General features: G+C 37.9%; 1 protein-coding gene across 2 annotated transcripts; it reads right to left on the bottom strand.

Moving 5' to 3' along the window:
- Positions 1-86: 86 nt before the first annotated feature.
- Positions 87-19,520, bottom strand: Pld (Phospholipase D). Of its 2 annotated transcripts, none has more exons than XM_089261025.1 (9): positions 18,729-19,520; positions 5,107-5,716; positions 4,424-4,964; positions 3,423-4,199; positions 2,046-3,361; positions 1,564-1,689; positions 1,093-1,430; positions 787-1,031; positions 87-569 (listed from the first exon to the last, which is right to left on the bottom strand). In XM_089261025.1, exons 2-9 carry the CDS (start codon positions 5,607-5,609, stop codon positions 468-470), a joined length of 3,948 nt encoding a protein of 1,315 aa, XP_089117151.1. In that variant the 5' UTR covers positions 5,610-5,716; positions 18,729-19,520; the 3' UTR covers positions 87-467. The 2 variants fall into 2 exon arrangements, with proteins under 2 accessions (XP_089117151.1, XP_089117150.1); XM_089261024.1 differs by lacking the exon at positions 18,729-19,520 and adding an exon at positions 14,220-14,594.
- Positions 19,521-19,717: the final 197 nt, after the last annotated feature.

Here is a 19,717-nt window from a genome sequence, read left to right on the forward strand (position 1 = left end):
TTTTTTATATATTTATTGTTATTTTTAATATAAAATATAAATCTTAAGTTTTTCCAAGTATTTTGGACTTTTTTTTAATAAAAATGTATTAAAAACTTGTATAATTGCGCTTTAGTTTGTCTAGAATACTGTTTTTAATATTATAAACATTAACAAACAAAACTTAATCGTAATAGGGGTACGTCGATATACCATAAAATAAATTAACTAGCTGTAAGGCAGAACACAGACGACTACACAAACAATATTACATGTATGTTCTATATATGTATATATGTAAATGTATGTACAATTCCTTTTTTATTTGACGTAGCAACAGCAAGATTTCAGGTCTAAGCGCATTTTGGTGGGTTGCATAAATAGAAATCTAACCTAAAAATGCGCATCCTGAATTTTGGTGGCAACTGTACTTACAACCAGTTTTGATAATTTCACTATATTTGATACGTCTTAAAGACTTTGGCAGACTATGTCCATACAGAGGTAGGTATGAGGCCCTCTTTGCTGGTCCCGGGCGGCGTTAACACCTCTTTATTGAGGAACTCCAGAGGCAGATTAACCAGATGACCCTAGAAATATATTTCAGAAAATTAACAAAGCTTTTTTTTTTATAAATATTACAAAATAAAAACATAGGAAGACTCATGAGATCGGTCTGCCAAATTTAAGCGAGATTCTAAAAATAATTGGCAAACGATTTTCCAATAATTCTACTTCTATAATTTTCTCCCCCACGCTACTCTCCTTTCCTTATGTAAATCTCTGGTACAGCACGTAAAATCCCACCTGAATTTCCGTGGCCCGCTTGGCGGCCAACTCTGGCTCAGTTTTCGACATCGGCGGCTCCTCCTGATATTTGCGCAGACTGGCAAAGGTTTTCACGAAATCCGTCGGAATGCACTTGAACACCTCGTCGTAGATCTCTGTATTTCTCGTCGATATACGACGCCAGGTATTGTGCCAGAACTGATCGCAAATCGGATCACTAACGTTAACGTCAGAGCGCACCGAGCTATCCGGATCCAATAGGCCTGGAACAGAGAGCAATCAATAGGAGTTATCTATGAGATACCAAATCTCTGGATAGCCCACCTAGATGTTCTTTGAACAAATACTTTCGCAATCTTCCTGCGAAGATTCCACTTGGATACTTCTTGCCATTCATGCGTCCGTCTTCGTACTCCTCATCCATGATAATGGCGGCGATTTCCGAATCCCGTTTGCCAATCATCGAGCGATCGTTGATATTCGCCGAGCCACAAATTACGACTCGATCATCGACAATCAAGAGTTTGGAGTGGACGTAGATCAGTTCCGTGATCGGCGTATTATTTAGATAGGAATGATTTCGTAGACTGTGGAAGGATATATAGTTCTCGGGCTGTGTGATGCCCGCCTCCTGGAGGCGTGTCAAAATTGCAGTGCGACCTCTGAAACGGAGACGAAGAAAGATACAGTTAGGGTGAGAGACAGAGTAAAAGCTCTGTAAGAGAATAAGCAAGGAATTTCCAAATATCCATATAAAGAATGGAATTCCTTACTTTAGTAACAATAGACACGGACCTGGATATGGATGCATAGTTCCAATGGGTTATAGCACGCACTGCGATGCCCGTACTCCCGCCCACATCACCCTCAAATCCTGGCAATAGCGGCATTATCACATAGACACGAAACGGTTTGCGTTCCCTAAAACAAATTCAGATAAATTAGGTCAGACTTTGTTCCAAAGAATACAATTCATAACAGATCCTACATATTATATATCTTACTAGGTAACAGATATTATATATTAATATTTATATATAAAATATGCACCTTTTATATCAAAGATTGTGTACATCTAGTTCACAAATCATAAATATTAGTTCACTGTTCTTACATATAGGTAAATATTCCTACTCTTCCAATATATCACAGATCGATGAATGTAAGATCCTATGTGTAAAAGATTCATTAGACGATCTAATGAATCAATGATTTATTAGTTTAATAATCCTGTAAATTTTATAAATTTTGTACATTCTATAAACTATGTAACTCACTTGTGGGCACGCACGATACGTTTGAAGAGTGTCTCCCCGATCTGATTTCGCACATTGAACGTTGCCGAGACGCCCAAGCCCAGCTGCATTGTGATAAAGAACTGATTCTCTATATAAACATAATGCTGGGCTTTCGTAATCGTCTCGATGTAGGCATCGTGTATGCTCTGCTCGACCAGATCCGGCTCGATGAAGCCGCAACTCCAGGCCGAAGCGCTGCGCAGCAGCTGACATGTGACTCGCTGCTGACGCCGCTGCTGCAGCTGCTGCAACTGCGCATTGAGTCGAATCTGGTGGTAGCTCTTGGGCATCAAATAGGGATAGCGCACGTTGTCTCGCAGCTTCTCCAGCTTCATGGCATTCCAGCGCTGTATAAAGTGGCGGGCTACATCGCGAGCGGAGGCGCCGACCACACAGAGGCCGACGTCATGCCAGGGCATGCGGGGCGTGGTGGTGCGGTCGATGATATCCACGAAGGGCGCATTCAGATTCATCCAATCCTTGAGTATAAAGTTAGAATAGTCCTTGCCGAACCAATACTTTGCCTGGCCATAAAATTCGCTGCGTATCTGTGTGTTAACCTCAGCCTCAGACCCCGCACCAGCTCCAGCTTCAGCTTGAGCTCCATCTCTAGCTGCTGCTGCTGAGCTGGAGGTTTGTGCCATATCCTCCTTGCTCATCGCTGTTTCGGCTGTTTCTATGCAATAGATGGCAGCACCCGCTCCTGCCTCCGGCTCCGTCTCTGTGCTCTCCGTCACTTCGCTCGTGGTCAATCGCTGCATAAAGTCTTTGCCCTTGCGTGCGCCCTTCATTGCATTGTTCTTCAGGCGATCGAGCATATTCCTGCGCTCCAGCTCGGGTGTGTTCAGCTTCATGCCCTCCAGCGCTGTGGACTCCAGAGCCAGCTCGCTGGAGGCTGCCGAGAGCATGTCTGGAATGAGCAGGCGGTCTCCAGGCTTAAGCACTCGCAGCTCCATGCCCGCCAAGTTGGGCTCCTCGTGAGCTGGCTGAGTGCTAGTGTCCTCCTTGGCGGATGGCGTTTCGTAGTGAGCATTGCGCGAGGACTTGCGTGAGCCAAAGGCCGAGTCCTCATCCTCCTTGTTGAAGAAGCCGCTTGGCGTCTGTCGCGTGCTGCCCGAAACTGACCCCGTGGAAATACTGCCCAGATCCGTCAGCCGATGCGAGCGATCGTCCCAACGACCGTAGCACAGATCTAAGCCGCCTATAAATGCGTACGTCTGATCTATCACAACAATCTTCTCGTGGTGCGCCCACAGCAAGATGCCCCCACGCGCATGATCCGGATGTCGCATCACCTGAAACAATATGAATAATGAAAGGGAACTATGGAAATTCGAATTCAAGCACATGTCGTACCTTAATATTCTCGTGCTTGGCCAGTGTGGACTTGCTGTAGTAGCTGTTGATGCCGAGCGCCATTTCCACCTCCTTGTAGAGCAGCACAAACACCCGCACGCCCTGCTTGGCCTTGCGCAAGAGGATCTTGTCCAGTCGCCAATAGTCGCCGTCCAGAGCGGGGCGCTTCATATAGATCTCGGGGCTGAGCCACCAGTCGGCAATGTAGATTTCCTCCGTGGCCGCCTCTAGGCCATCTGCCACTGCGGCCATGTACTGGGCTCCATCCACGTACCAGACAGCCTGGGTGTTCGCGCGCATAGGAGCGTACGACATGTGCGGGTTGGGGCAGGTGAAGTCGCGGGCGTAGGTGTGCGCCGTGTTCTTGAGGTATTGCATCCACTCTTTGCACTTGCGCCGCGTCCAGCACTTGAGCACAATGTGGCGGCTGTTCGTGAGCACCTGCAGGCCTTTGCGCATGCCCGTCTGATAGATGCCCGTGGAGACGTCGAAGCCCTGATCGAACAGGATGACTGCTCGAATGCTGCCATCTGTGGGCCGAACGTAGCCGAAGCACGTCTCCTTCACAAAGAACCAGCGGCTGCGCCACGTCCCGCAGACCACGTCCGAGCAGAAGTAATTGCACCGCACACAGCAATTGCGCTGAAAGCACCCGAAAAAATTGCAGCCCGCCTGGCCCGGCCTCGTCGAACCCGTCCTCTTCAATATGATTCCCTCCTTGCCCTTGATGCCCAGACCGGAGACGAATGACACATTAGATACCTCCACAAAGTTAAGCTGTAAAGTGAATGCGAATAACATTAGACTGAGCTCATCTAGGATGTGAATCGTAGCTTAAAGAGAAAACGATCACACATACTTCCCAGCCAAACCTTTCACCTTACCTACCATAACTCATCTTAACTAGTGAATTCAATTAAATATATAATATAATATTCATTCAATGTCTAAGTCAAATTCAATCTTTCTATAACTAAATATCTCATTCTCAGTCTACTCACCGTCTCGTGATGGTATCTATATAAACTAATATTGAGTAAATTGTACAGATAGTCCTCCAGCTGTTTGATCCGCACCGGTAAATGTTCCACGGTGATCAAGCTTTCCGGACGATTGGGAAAACGTGGAAGTTTTCTTTTCTTTTTCTTGTGTTTCCTTTGACTGCGACGCGGCGTGAAGCTGGCGAGGATAGAACTGTGGGTGGGACTGATGATATTAGCCACGATTCCAGTGCCAGCTCCATCTCCACTGCTACTACTATTGAAGTTGTTGTTGTTGTTTGTGCGATTTTGACTATTGCTAATTGGAGTGCTGGAATGCTTGACTTTGGTATGGGCGGGCAGATCCTTCAAAGTGGACTCATCGGCCATTTGACTCGCAGCGGCCTTCAAGGTGGTGCGCTTCTCCTTGTGCGCTCGACTTGGAAACGGTATATTTAACGAGGTGCGGAAGAAACTAAGCTGCTGGTGTAAGGAATTGAAGTGCTTATAGCGCCTCTTAATGGTCCACTTGAAAGGGCCATGCGTGAGCTCGATGGTGTATCTGTAAGCAAGATGTCATGAGTAATCAAAAAAATGCCTTAGACCTATCATTCAATCAGACATAGAACATCAGAAATAAAACGGATCATTCATGCACCCCAGGGACTGTCCACCTTTCAGCTGATCTGTTCAGTCACACTTACAAATTAGGATTAAGCAGATGAGTCGTCACACTCCGCTCCGTATCCACAATTCGCACATGTATCTCTCGGCCCGGTATGAACACCTTGCGCTGAAACGAGTTGAACTTCACGCTCGCCCCATAGATGCTGATGAATGGTATCTCTTGGCGAAGAAGCACGCTATTCTCATCATCGAACTCTTCATCATCGTCGTCCGTCTCTTTGCGCTCTACCAGCACCGGTTTATCGCCCACAGTCGATAAAATCGTTACAGAATCGGGAAACGCCAGCGTCTCATCATATTCCGAATCGACCATCGAGAATTGAAACTCGGGCAGGCAGCGACTGTGATGTGCCTGCTCATCTTCGTCTATGGCATCGTCGACACAGTCCTTGAATACATCGTCCCCCTCATCGTGATGCTCGGAATCAGCCCCATCGTTTCCATCATCGCCCGCCAGAGGATCGCAATGGCCGTGGGGCGTGTAGGGCGGCACGGCCCCACTGTTCCTAGCATCATTCATTGCCTCGTATTGTGCGAAAAGTAAGGAACTATCTAAATCATCATAGCCACGATTGATATAACCACCGAACTGACTGGGTCTATACACGTCATCCGCAGGATATTCAACTGCAACAGAAAGAAATATTCATGAATTGCAAAAAGCTTTTAACGGTTTCTAAATATAGTAAGTCTTATATAAAAATAGCATTTGTAATGAGTACTTCAAAGTGTTAACGGGGACACTAAATATTTTCAGTGAATGAGCGCAACTCAACAAATTGGTTTCTGTAATGGGACAAGTATCGCTAAAAGCATTTGATGACTCAGCCTCTTTGTTCGGTTCACAATCACCCCAACAATGTAGATAAAGACGTTAGCAATATGATAATAATAATATAAAATATATCACTATCAATCGTTAAATTCAGTATTATTGTCTCTGAGAGACTTTGGCATTTCTGCTTACACAAGAAACATACATATGTACACACACCCACACAGAAAAACATAGGGATGCAAGCATAAGCATGCATTAGCTGCAGTGCGGGCTTGCTATGGAAACTTAATTGTTTAATGACTTTTCTTGTTGATGAACTAGGCTCGTAACATTTTCAGGTCGCTATTACAACAGTAAAATACGTGTTTATACCAAAACACATGTTTCTAGTATTCGAAATACGCCATTTACAAATTTATGGGAAAGAGGTGACTATAGGGGTGGGGTGAATTATATAAGAAACCGAAATTGTATAAAATGCATCTGAATATATGTTTTAAATTTGGACACTAACCAGAGAGCTCTCTGGTTATGGATTTGGAATCTCTAGCTCGAAACGTGTAGGAAATATATTTAAATAACCAGCTTTCGATAAGGGTTTCATTCGATAATGAAATATCGGGAATGTTTTCCGATTTTTAGAGAAAAACTCAATAGTTTTTCTCTAGCTCTTATATATTCTGCGATCAGCGCATTCATACATACGTACGGACGGACAAAGAGACGTACATCGATAAATCGACTCAGCTCGACGACCTGATCAAGAATATATGTAGTATATACTTTGTGGAGTCTACCACGTCTCCTTCTGCTTGTTACATACCTTTCAACAAAACCATTATACCCTGATTTCCTATTTTCAATGGGTTCGTTGTATAAAAAGTTCTAATATCAATAAAAAAAGGAGCATTAATCAACTATTTTAATCTCTTTTGTAAATTGACAGGTAGAATTAAATTATCTAAAAATTATATAATATACACTTGCTTGCAGAGCTCTGCGTACACTTGCAAACAAACCCATATTTCTAAGTTTACATGCATATTATATTGAATATAGAAGACTTAAGGCAATAATTTTTTTTTTATAACAATTTTCATTTATTTATTAACATAATTATGTTTTTATTTTTTTATTAAAACTATACCTAACATTAAAAAAAAAAAAAAAAAAAAAAAAAAAAAAAAAAAACTATAAACAAAAAATATAAGCAAAAAATGACACCTCACAAGTCTGCGTACACTTTAAGTTTGCTGCGTACAACGCAGGAAGTTGTTAGTTGTTAGTATCTTGTAGGATACCCTTTTTGTTTTAACACCTCGACCAAACGGCGAGGCATTGAGTCAACCAGCTTTTTAGTGTCCTCTGCCGTTATTTTGCCCCATTCCTCCATCATGACCTCCATCAGCATGTTCCTAGACCTTATGGTGTGCTGCCGAATCCTACGCTCGAGTAAGTCCCATAGATGCTCAATAGGATTGAGGTCTGGGGACTGGGGAGGAGTTCGGATTTGGCTTTTTACATTGTAAAGTAGCCAGAGCTTTACATTGTGGGCTGTATGCTGTATGTATACATTTATCTATATTTTTTTTTTGACAGACGTGAGCGTAACGTTACTTATATTTACACGCTATTCTGAGAGGTATGCAACCCACTTTATGTAGAGCAGACCGCCGCCCACATACTTGTATATAAGTATTTTCTGCCTTATCTCATATTTACACGAGTAGTTTTTGTTTCTGCGCGTAACTTGCTCACTTTTAATTAGCTAAATTCTGTTCATTGTTTCAACTAAATGTGACTGTGCTGACTTTGCTCAGCTCTTAAGCATGAGTGCACGAGCACTGATGACAGCTTGAAGCCCACAGAATTGCTTTACTACTCGTACTACTTTCTTTGACAAAGGTGTACAGTTTCATTTATAGTCTTATCTAATTTAATGATACTTCAAATAAGTCAAGTATGCAATGGAAAATAAATAAGAGGAGTTTAGTCGTGATTGCACGACTAAGGGATACCCCAAACTGTACGGGAGCTTATTTGTAAATCAATAAGATCTAAGAACACATTGAGCTTTCTAGGCATATATATTTATTCTTGATCAAGGCGATGAGCTGAGTCCACTTAGCCCTGTCCCTCTCTCTGTCTGCTAATTTTTGTGAACACGTATATAGCACGGGCAAGTATTTTAAAAATAAAGAACATTCACATAATTTCTTTTAATTTGTTAGATAAGAAATCTTATCGAAAATAAGCTCTGTTTTCTATAATCAAAGATATTTTATCGATTGGATACCGACCCCAAATCCATCCAAATATTCATTTCAAATACCAGAGACTTGTGCTTAAACAAATACTCAAATTTCAATGTAATTTTCATGCTACACATTTGTAGCTAGCTAAATCTAATAATGGGAGCCAAAATTATATAGTCGTTGCACTTGTGCGATTTTAAACAATTTAATTTTTTTAATAATATTTATAATCATCAGTAACCTTTTCTTATTAGATTACAATTTTACAACCTCATATATCCCTCATATTACATTATATTCTACGATTTTAGTGAGAAATTACTTCTTTGCTGAGTTGTGTGTCAGTGCCAGTGACTTTTATCGTACAGCTACAAAATTCAAGGCCTATTTGTGGCTCGCATATGGCAAACTCTGAAAAGTAGTACATATACATACGTTTTTAAGCTGATAAGGAGGGTTCGGCTAGGTTTGATAAGAGCGTACATAGACCATAAAAAATATTTAATTTTCATCAAAAACAAATCCACCGAATCGACATGACTTCAGTTTTCTAAAGGTAAAAGTTTGACTAGCTTAAAGTATTGCAGATATATACCAAAATTTGACATGCATAATAATGTTCTAATCACTGATAAACGCAATTTCAAATTACATTAAGTCAATAAATATAAAATTCAGCTCCCCGATAAGGTCCATAGAGGTCAGGCTATAATATTCCATTTGTTTCTCACAGATAAAAACAGTGGAAACCTTTTTGGGTTTGGTTACATAGAGCACACTTGTCATGCGTTTTCAATCAAAGTATTTGACTATGCAATGATATATGGAGTAGATATTCATATTTGATAGATAACATAGATAGAAATAAATGGGAGCGCTACTCCTATGTAGCCCTGAATTCTATTTGCTTAACTGATAAATAAAACAAGTAAGAAGACTCTAGTCGAGACTGCTCGACTAGGAGATACCCTGAACCCTTCAAGCTGATATGCTTATCATTCTGCACTTCTTTTATGCACGCACACATGCATACATATGCATCCACCCTCACGCGCCCGCTCTCTGCTAACTGCGCAGTAAGCAGCGACTGCGCTTGGGCTGCGCTGCAGTGTGGGCAATAATATGAGAATTTAGTTGGTGAATAACTTCGTTTGTAAACATACGATCCTAATGAAATTTTAGGGCGTAATTATATGGTCAAAATGTGTGTACATTCCAAAGCACAAGTCTCTAGTACTTGGGGGGCGAAGGGGGCGTGGTATCCAAAATCGGTTGATTACAAAATGTTTGTATTCATCATACCTATATACACAGTAAATCTGAAGTCTCCACGTCTAATAGTACTCCGATGAGGCTCAAAAAACAACATTTTTCGATTATTCTCGATAAAAAAGTTATCGGATGCGTTATCGAAAAAATAAAGTAAACTCGTACTGCGTATGGTATACACGAGTATGCACATAAAATTTCAGCTCTCTAGCTCTTATATCTTCTGAGATCTCGGCGTTCATACGGACAAACGGATGGACGGACGGACGGACAGACGGACAGACGGACAGGGCTATATCAACTCAGCTCGTCATGCTGATCAAGAATATATATACATTATGGGGTCTGCGATGATTCCTTCTGCCTGTTACATACTTTTACACAAAACCATTATACCCTGATTTCCCATTTTCAATGGGTTCAGGGTATAAAAAAAGAAAATATATGACAGCTAAGTAAATGTATAAAGCTATTAGAAAGGAAATTAGGAAATGTATATGTATATGTATATGTATATGTATATATATATGTATATGTATATGTATATGTATATGTATATGTATATGTATATGTATGTATATGTATATGTATATGTATATGTATATGTATATGTATATGTATATGTATATGTATATGTATATGTATATGTATATGTATATGTATATGTATATGTATATGTATATGTATATGTATATGTATATGTATATGTATATGTATATGTATATGTATATGTATATGTATATGTATATGTATATGTATATGTATATGTATATGTATATGTATATGTATATGTATATGTATATGTATATGTATATGTATATGTATATGTATATGTATATGTATATGTATATGTATATGTATGTATATGTATATGTATATGTATATGTATATGTATATGTATGTATATGTATATGTATATGTATATGTATATGTATATGTATATGTATATGTATATGTATATGTATATGTATATGTATATGTATATGTATATGTATATGTATATGTATATGTATATGTATATGTATATGTATATGTATATGTATATGTATATGTATATGTATATGTATATGTATATGTATATGTATATGTATATGTATATGTATATGTATATGTATATGTATATGTATATGTATATGTATATGTATATGAATATGTATTTTTCCCATGTCCTGGGTTCAAGTTCGACGGAGCTATAATGCTTGGTAGTTTGAGTGTCAGTTTGAGGCTGTTTCTTGGCATTGAGGTTCTCGATCATAAAATATCTTGTAAGGCTGTTAAGTTTAATTGGGTTCAAAAACACGAGTTTAATTAATTATTACAGCTTGTACAGGAAATGTTTATTATCTTTGTTTGATGAAAATGCACATTGCAGTCGTAGCGGGAGATGTACGTATTTCTTGATCAGTAGATGATCATCAGCAATAATATCTGTATGTAGGTACACTTGGATATAGGAAAGTCGCCAAACATTTGATTTAATAAATTGTGATTGACTTAACGGTGCTAAATAAAACGACATGAATATTCAATATTTCATAGAAAATAAAAAATGCCAACTGATTCGCATATTTGAATCTGACCTTTAAAGGGGAATTCGATAAAACTTATAGTCGGTATCCAAAATTATATAAGATATGCATGAATATATGTATATGTATATACAATTTGGAGAGTCGAGCCCTAAAGATATTGGAGATATAAACGGGAATAGTTATCGATTTTTTATCTTTTACCAAAGCGATCATGACCTGATTTCCCAATTCAATTCCGAAATAAATCCATTAAATGTCTTAAAATGAAAGCTCTCAGACGTAAATTGCAAACTCTTGTATTGATGACAAAGCATATTCGAGAGATTGCAATTTTGAAGATGCAATTGCTGAAATAATATATAGACAAACTTGGGCAGTCAACACCCAGAACTCCACCACAGTCATTCTGTGCAACGTTTATTTATTTTCAGATGAACTTGAAGACAGTCCATGTTACACCTGCGGTCGTAATAGGTATTAATTACAATTACCTAAAACATTTGTATAAGTTGAATCGAACATTCAAAACGTCCGTAAATTGATTATCGATCGATCAAGAATACTACATGAGCTCATTACTTTTAACGAAACAATTATACTATTTCGTAAACTATTTCATTGTCATTGATTACAATAGTCCATCCACGAGCAAATTTGTTTTTCAAATGAGTTCTGTTAACATAGATCAATTTGCAGCCCAGGCGCAGTCGCTGCCCCAATTGCGAAGTTAGCAGAGCGCAGAAGAATTTTTGAAACATGAGTTCTTGGAAGGGATCAGGAGATCTCGTAGTCGACCAGACTCAACTGGATCACGCCAGCTTTAACGCCAATTAAGTAAATATTTGAAGAGCTCTCAGCGTGACGTCTTTTTCACTTTCATTGCTTAAACCGTTGCTAAATGCTCGTTCACACATCTTAACAGGCTGGCGATGATGAGGTTGTTAAGTGTTGTTGTGGGTAAGTTACTAAAGCTCGCCGAGCAGCGATTCCTGATAAGCATATACATATGATGTGACATATGAAAAGGCGGAAAAGATAAAAAATAGAAGTATGCGCCAAAAACAAAATGTTTATCAGCAAAGACGAAAGAAGAAGAAAACTATTTGCCGGTAGTATGCGATAAAATTCAAACTTTATAACCAAGTCTGTAGTTTTTTATCATTTAATTTTTATTATGCTTTTTTTATTCTGTACAACAGACGTCACAGAGTTTTGGGTATATTTTGTAGTGCATTTACAAAATATTTGTTGCATGACTCACATTGAATGCATCGATTCGATTTGAATTGATTTAATTTGAGGTTCTTTGTGTGAGCTGATAAAAATATCTAAAAATATATATAAAATCGATTGCAATTAGCAGGTCTTTCAACCCGATTATCTGCTTACTACCGAAAGAAATCGAAACTTCCTGTTGCAGTGATTCGCCATTGTCTAAAGTCATAAGCAAACGCTCGTTGTAATGTGGGCTGCATTCACAATTTTGTGAGTTGAGCGTTATGAATAATTTGCTAATGGTGCCGTTAGAGTCGCCACGCCCCCATTTTGGCAAGGGGATCGTCTTGAATGACACGCAAAGCTTCGTAGGCACGTGAGGCGAAAGCTACGACCAAACTCCAGGGTTATATAATATATATACGTATATAACCTGGCTGGCAAGGCCTAAATAATTGCTTTGTAAATTGTCGGAAATAGATATTTGTATAATGAAAATGACTTGCATTAAGAATGAACTCAATGCATATTATAAAATAAAGAGACGAATTGAAACATTCGAAGCAGTTTGTCTATGAAAACTTACAAGGATTTTAGTAAATAATCTACGAGTGCCGCATATAAGTAAGAATTAAGAAATTCACTGAACGGAAAAATAAATATTTTATCTTTTTCCTCACACACTCCGCACTGATGGCATTTAATTTCTGCTTACTGTTTATTTTCGTATATCATATTACATCATATCAAATAACATGCTATTTATTTTATTCCATTGCTATTTTAATGTCAAGATTTCGGTACTACTAATTATTTTTTACTTTACAAACTTTAGCTTAATATAAAAAATGTACTTATAATTCCAGTCTTATTTTTATATTAATTATAACTATAATTATCATTCTTATAAATGTATATTATACATTATTCTGTTCATCAATTTATATGAAAAACTAACTCAAATATTTGCTTGTTTTTCCAAACCCTTTTGTCGAGTTATCGAAAACTTTTAAATAGATGTTATAATACACTAAAAATGTGGCCCATGTGGCAGTTTATCAGCATTTTATGACACTATAATCGTTGATAATTGACAATTGCTGATAACAAACTTTATTATAGATGTGCACATATATATAAAGGTATATGTGTTTTTATATATATAGGCTTATCAGGTAAAGAGAGATTTTTTATATTTATACGAAGAGATAGGGGAAACGAGCAGTCAAAGTTGGCCTGACACTTAGCCAAGTTAACTAAATTTTCAACATTGATTTATATCTATATTCTCACATTTATTGTTGTGTGCTTCTCACACCCACAACGCATTAGCATACAAAGCAAGATCAAATGATGGCGCATCTCGGTGCCAATGCGAGTCAAATTCTTTTTCACTTTCACAAGCAAACCGGCTAAACAAACCGGTCAACTACTACAGTGAAACAATTCTAGCAAATGAACAAGAGCCGCTCGAAGCAGAAAACAAAACTGGTCCAACATAGACGAAGGCAGGTTTAGCATGTCGGTGTCACCTGGAACGCTCTCTGTGCAATGATCTAACCATGAGAAACTTCGGAGCACAGCCAACACAAAAGTGCTGACAAATTGTGACCAAAACCCAAATGCAGCTGAGACTTTTGGGAATACGTTAAGTTAGAGATATTCTAATAGAGATATTTCCAGGTAATATATTATCGGGAATACTCTAATAGGGATATATCATACACTTGGAACTGGCTTGCAATTCCTCCATTTCCAATTATAGTTATAGTTATAGTTATAGTTAGTTATACGAAAGTAATTATCTAATTAGGTTTTTGTTTCCATTATTTTTCTCCTTCATATGAAGAGCTGTCCTTCGAACAGAATATTTAAGGACCATTCCGTTATAGTACATAGATTGGATAACCGGATAGCCTGATAACCGGAAAACACCAATGCTTGGGCAACTGTAATGCTACTTATCAGCTGGAAATTAACAACAAAATCGCTGCTAATCCACGTGATTTCGCTCATTCAATTGGGACTTTATCAGTAGATTTCCCTAGGAAAATTTATGACAATTTGAATTTGGACTTTACCCATGCTAGCCATCAGCTCGGAAATGCTACGGCGATGACGTTGCACTCGCATATTTTGCAGATCTGACGTCAGCGTCGCTGTCCTCGCGCTCTGCAGCTGCTGCGCCTCTGCGTTGGCAGCGCTGCTGCCGCTCAGTGCATTCGGCTGGGACATTTTAGACAATACTCCTGCTGCTGCTGCGGCTGCTGCTGTTGTTGTTGCGGTTGTTGTTGTTGTAGCTTTGTTTAATTATTTGGTATTTTTGGTATTTATTATTTGGTGTTTTTGCTTGTCGTCGAGAGAAATTCATTTTGTTTATGTTTCTGTTTTTTGTTTTCATTTGCAATACGGAAAGTCCGTTCCAGCTGTTGTTGTTGTTGTTCTTGTCGTTGTTCACATTACACCAGCTATTTAAACAACAAATACAGATGTAATTAGGCTCTCAAAAATTGGCTCAAGGCGACAACAAGTTAAATGGCACATCAAAAATTAATTACTATTCTTTGTAACTAAACATAATTTAATTGGTCACGTTTCCTTTGTATTTAATTATGGATTAATTGTTTATAAATTCAATTTTTATTGCTTAAAACATTTTGCTGTTGATTATATGTGGCTACCGAAGGCTCGCTCTATATTAGCTAAGAGAGTTTTTGATTTAATTCAATAAATAAGAATTTAAATTAATTTTTTGCTATCCAATTTATGCAGATTTGTTATTTTGATTCGAACTTTCTTGTTCGCTACGAATAGAATTTTGGTGCAATTAGCTCGTATATCTGGTATATATATATATTTTTTTGTTTTATTTAAATAATTATATATTTTTATTTAAGCACACACATTCATATAAGTACATATACATATGTATAAATGTACACACATTTAGATACATGTGTGTACATTTATAAGCCACTTGCCGCTGATATTTGTATGTACTTATGTACATAAAAAAATACATATCAAAAGCTCATAAAACTTTGCACAACAAATTTTTGGCACAAAAGGAAATTTTGCAATGGTGTAAAAAAACTGTAAATGTAAACAGTAGCAGCAGCAGCAACAACAAGAAAGCGCGGATGTAAATGGAATATTTATTCCAGCTGTAATCGCAATTGCACACATATGTATGTATATGTATCTACATACATACACATATGTATGTATGTACATAAATATATGTTATATATACATATATATATATGTTATTATTATATACATATATATATGTTATTATTAGGCGATTGCAGTATTTTTAAAAATTAACGAATATTTTGCATTTTTGCATTTTTCAGATTCACGCACGCATCAGATGCATAATTCCGTTAATAATAACCGAAAAGTCTTATGGTGGAAAATCAACACGTCTGCTGATAATAATTGCCCATTGTTTACTTTTGCCAGTGACTAACGGAAGTTGCAGCTTTCAAGAAGCCGTTGCTGGAAGCCGCAACGCGGATATTTAGCGCTCAGTGACATTTAAGACCAAACAGAAAATGTAACAAAAACAACAACATGAGAAACAAGAGTGCTGCCACGCTGTTCTCGTTTTGCTACGTCTGCTTCTTTCTACCTGCGACAACAACAGCCGAATAGCCGAATAACCGCACAGTCGTCGACCGAAGAAGATAGCGCGCAGAATATAAAGACACTTCACATGCACAAGGCACGCACAGCACACACAAACACACACACACATACATGCACGCACACTGACATAGCGCGTGCCCCGATCAACGATCGATTCGAGTTGCGAACGCGAGCGCGTAGCCAAAACGTTGCATCAACGTTGCCGTCACTTTGTTTAATAATAGTAACTAAACCAGTCAACCGCCGCGTTGGCCAAAGCTTTTTTCTGCTCGTAGCGGCAAGCCAAACGGTTGAAATTTTAACCGATTGAAGAGCGTGCACTCTTAACCGTTTTGCAACTGTCAGTTTGCGCTCTCTCTCTCTCTCTCTCTCTCTCTCTCTCTGTCTCTCCACTCTCTCACGAGCAGTTATAGGAGTTTCTTGCAAAAAAGAGCACCAAGAACGAACAGCTGTTGACAGTTTTTCAAAGTGCGCACTGAAAGTGCGAACAGTGCGGCAACTTGTGGATAATATCGGGAGTTTCAAATAAAGCTCGCTTTTAAGAGCTACCCATAAGCACACAAGGTCGCAGCCGTAACGAGTTTATCTGTTGTTGTTGCTGCATGTAAAGCGAGCTTTTTCATAAAGCTCAATTGTGATCGCTATGGAGAAATTCTATTAAGGGGAGAATTATGCCATTTGTCAAATTGTATTTCAAGGATTGGTAGCATATAAATTGAAATACACATAATTAATTTTCAAAACAATCGCCTTCGATCCATTTCAATAGCTATTGCTCTGTATATATGTATATACACACGTGTTTATGTGTATGTACGTGTCTCTGTATACATATGTAAATATACATACATGTACACAAATTCTATCTAATCGTTCATTTTCGGTGTAATCAACACTAGTTATTCACATTAAGGCTGCATAAATATATATATATATATACATATATATATATATATATATATATTGCTCCCACAAATGAGTCGCGGCAAGTAAAGGCAAATTATAATTACATTTCTGATAAGATTATAGCAACAAAATAAACAAATAAAAATAGTGGGAATATTTTAGCACAGGTGTGCATAGTAAATATCACAGTCTACAAAAGAGCGCGCCAGGTGATTCCGATTCGCATTCAAGTGCTGGCGACACACCCACCAGGTGGATTACTATCCAGGTAACTGCTAAAATAGCTGTTTGATTAAACAAAGAAATCTAAATAAACGATTATATAATAAACGATTAATTAATTATAAATATAATTTGATCTACCCGGAATCCTCTGAAAGTGGGGAACCAGTGTATGCGCTGTTTGCGGAGATGTATGTATCAGACTACAGGAGGCATGGCATACCCCCTAACATACCGATTACGATTCAGATTTACTGTGTTGGTCACTAATATATACAGAACATGTCTATTGTTTATCTGGGATATTGGATATCACCGGATCACCGCATAGCTATGCTGGTTGATCACTTCTCTTACGTAGTCAAAGATACCAACTAACTTCTTGAAAATCATATGCCTAATGCCTTTCAAACGCAAATAGCCTTTACCTTCAGAATTAAATAGTCTCTGGCATTCTGTGTCAGACAGCAGTGAGCTTAGCGAAATAGTGTTAGAGTGTTATTTATTAATTCGTATTCAGATACGCAAATCTATACATATGTATGTATATGATATAGACAGCAAACCATTGATCATTCCTGTGTGAAAACTAAGGAAACATCTATTTTCATTCCTAAAATGAAAGCTCTCGATGACAAAAGCAAAGATCAAATGTTAATTGAACTATTGTTGTCAGTTTCCAAATGGAATGTAACTTAACGATTTATTTTTCTATCATATACTTCGCCATAGGCAATCCGGTTATTAATAATAAGCTTAGCATCCAAAACGTGAGCTAGTTGTCTCGTCTGTTTAGCTCTTTATAGCATTACTGTAGCTTCGTCATCGATTTGCTCCTGCTCAGATGAAACCATTTGAGAATTCTATGCTTTCAGCTCATGTACAGAGTCTAAAAGCCTCAATAAACTATTGTAATCTATTTAGTAATCCATTCAACTGATAATAGTTTTGTTCCTCTACACAACTCAATAGACATTATATCATCAGAAATAAGTCGCTGTATGCATTTTAAAGAAAAATTAACAAAAGTATGTCTTGATTATAGAAATAGAGTAAAGAGCAAAGAGATTTTGTCGATTCTCGATTGGAATATGCATTCTATTAGTCATGTATATACTAGTTCCAAAACCAGTATTATTATTATAAACAATTTTTAAGGTTTACAACAGTACATCATGTAAAAGCACTTTAAATAATAGCGTTTCTGTTATACCAGATCTGCCATACCCAATATTAACACTACAACACGGGAATAAACTCTTTTAACTCCGCAGATGAGGAAATTGAATTTACAGTAATAATAATAGTTATTGAACTTGAATAAGTTTGATTTTTACTTATATATGATGTGGCAGACAGTTGTCCGCGCTATTCAATGGACATTTTTCTACTTATTCTAAAAGAGTGTATTAGTTTTCTTTTCCGTCTGTTATGTTAGTGCATGCTCTGTTTAAAGATACATATGTTTAATCGGATTTAATGATTTGTAATATTACATATATTACATATGTATACCTATACACATAGATTGCAAATCTGACTTATCTCAGCTAGAAACTGTTTAAATTACGCCTTTATGATGAGTCAATCGCTGATATACACATGTTGCAAATCTCTAAAGTACGAAACACAATGAATCCGGAACTGGAATGGGAGTGCGAATGATTAAAGGAACAATCGATTGATGGAGATAGACATGCCACAGTAGATTGTGCAGACTAAAACTTAACTAAACTAATTACATCTTAATAGTAAATACATACATACATATATACATATGTACATACATATATCTTTTATATAAAACTTACGACATATGTAGTTGTGAGTGGTAAAATAACTGTAATATCCATGTGCCAAGAGTTTTTGGTTCCGGAATATCCTTTGAATTGGTTCGATTAGCTTAAAGTTAGATTCAATTTGATTCCTTTATGAACAAGTTTTCATGATTCTTGCGAATTGCTTTCAATTATACATATACACACACACATATGCAAATTAAAATTCGTGGGTTTGTGTAATATGTATGTATGTGTTTCTATTATATGGGTGCTAGTTCGCTCTTTGATGTAGTATTCCTTTCGACTCGCTCGCAAGTGCAAATCAATTGGGGCATAACAGCAAAGGCGCACGAAAATCTTTGTATTTTAATTTCCAAATTGTTGTTATTCCCAATCAACGCGAACTCGATACATTGACGCGCACACATACACAGACACGCCGAGAGGAGAGTGAGAGCGAGAGCGAGAGCGAGAGCGGGAAAGAGAGACCGAGACGCACGCGTAGCTGTTGAACTTTCTCAACACCAGTTGAAAACTTGTTGCCGTAAATACATACATACATACATATGTATGTACGTACATACATATATTTATGTTTAGCAGAGCGCAGTAGCCGCGGCCTCCGCCAGCTTTGCCGTCTAAGTTATAACTGACAAAGCAAACGTAAGAAAAATAACAACATGCTGGCACAACTGGAAAAGAGCACTGGAAAGGCAGCCAGAGCGAGCCAGCTGCATGTTGCGAATCTTAAAGACTGAAAGTACGCGCCGTGTATTGCAAGAGCATATCGTTCGATGCGCCCGCATTGTGTAATTTCTTATTTTGTTAATCAAGTCAACTCAAGTATTTTTCACCAAGTGTGCACTTTAATTCAAGCTTTGACATTTCTTATCGTCGCGACGTATTCATTCCAGCGTCATAACGCATGAGCTTTTTCGGCTCGGAGCGACATGTGAGAGAATCTGAGCGTAATGGCGATCGAACAGCTGAGCAATTGTACAGTGGTACAAATACCAGAT

This window comes from Drosophila navojoa, chromosome 5 (genome assembly GCF_054131105.1).
Source record: "Drosophila navojoa isolate 15081-1374.11 chromosome 5, UAZ_NAV_1.0, whole genome shotgun sequence".
NCBI lineage: Eukaryota > Metazoa > Arthropoda > Insecta > Diptera > Drosophilidae > Drosophila > Drosophila navojoa.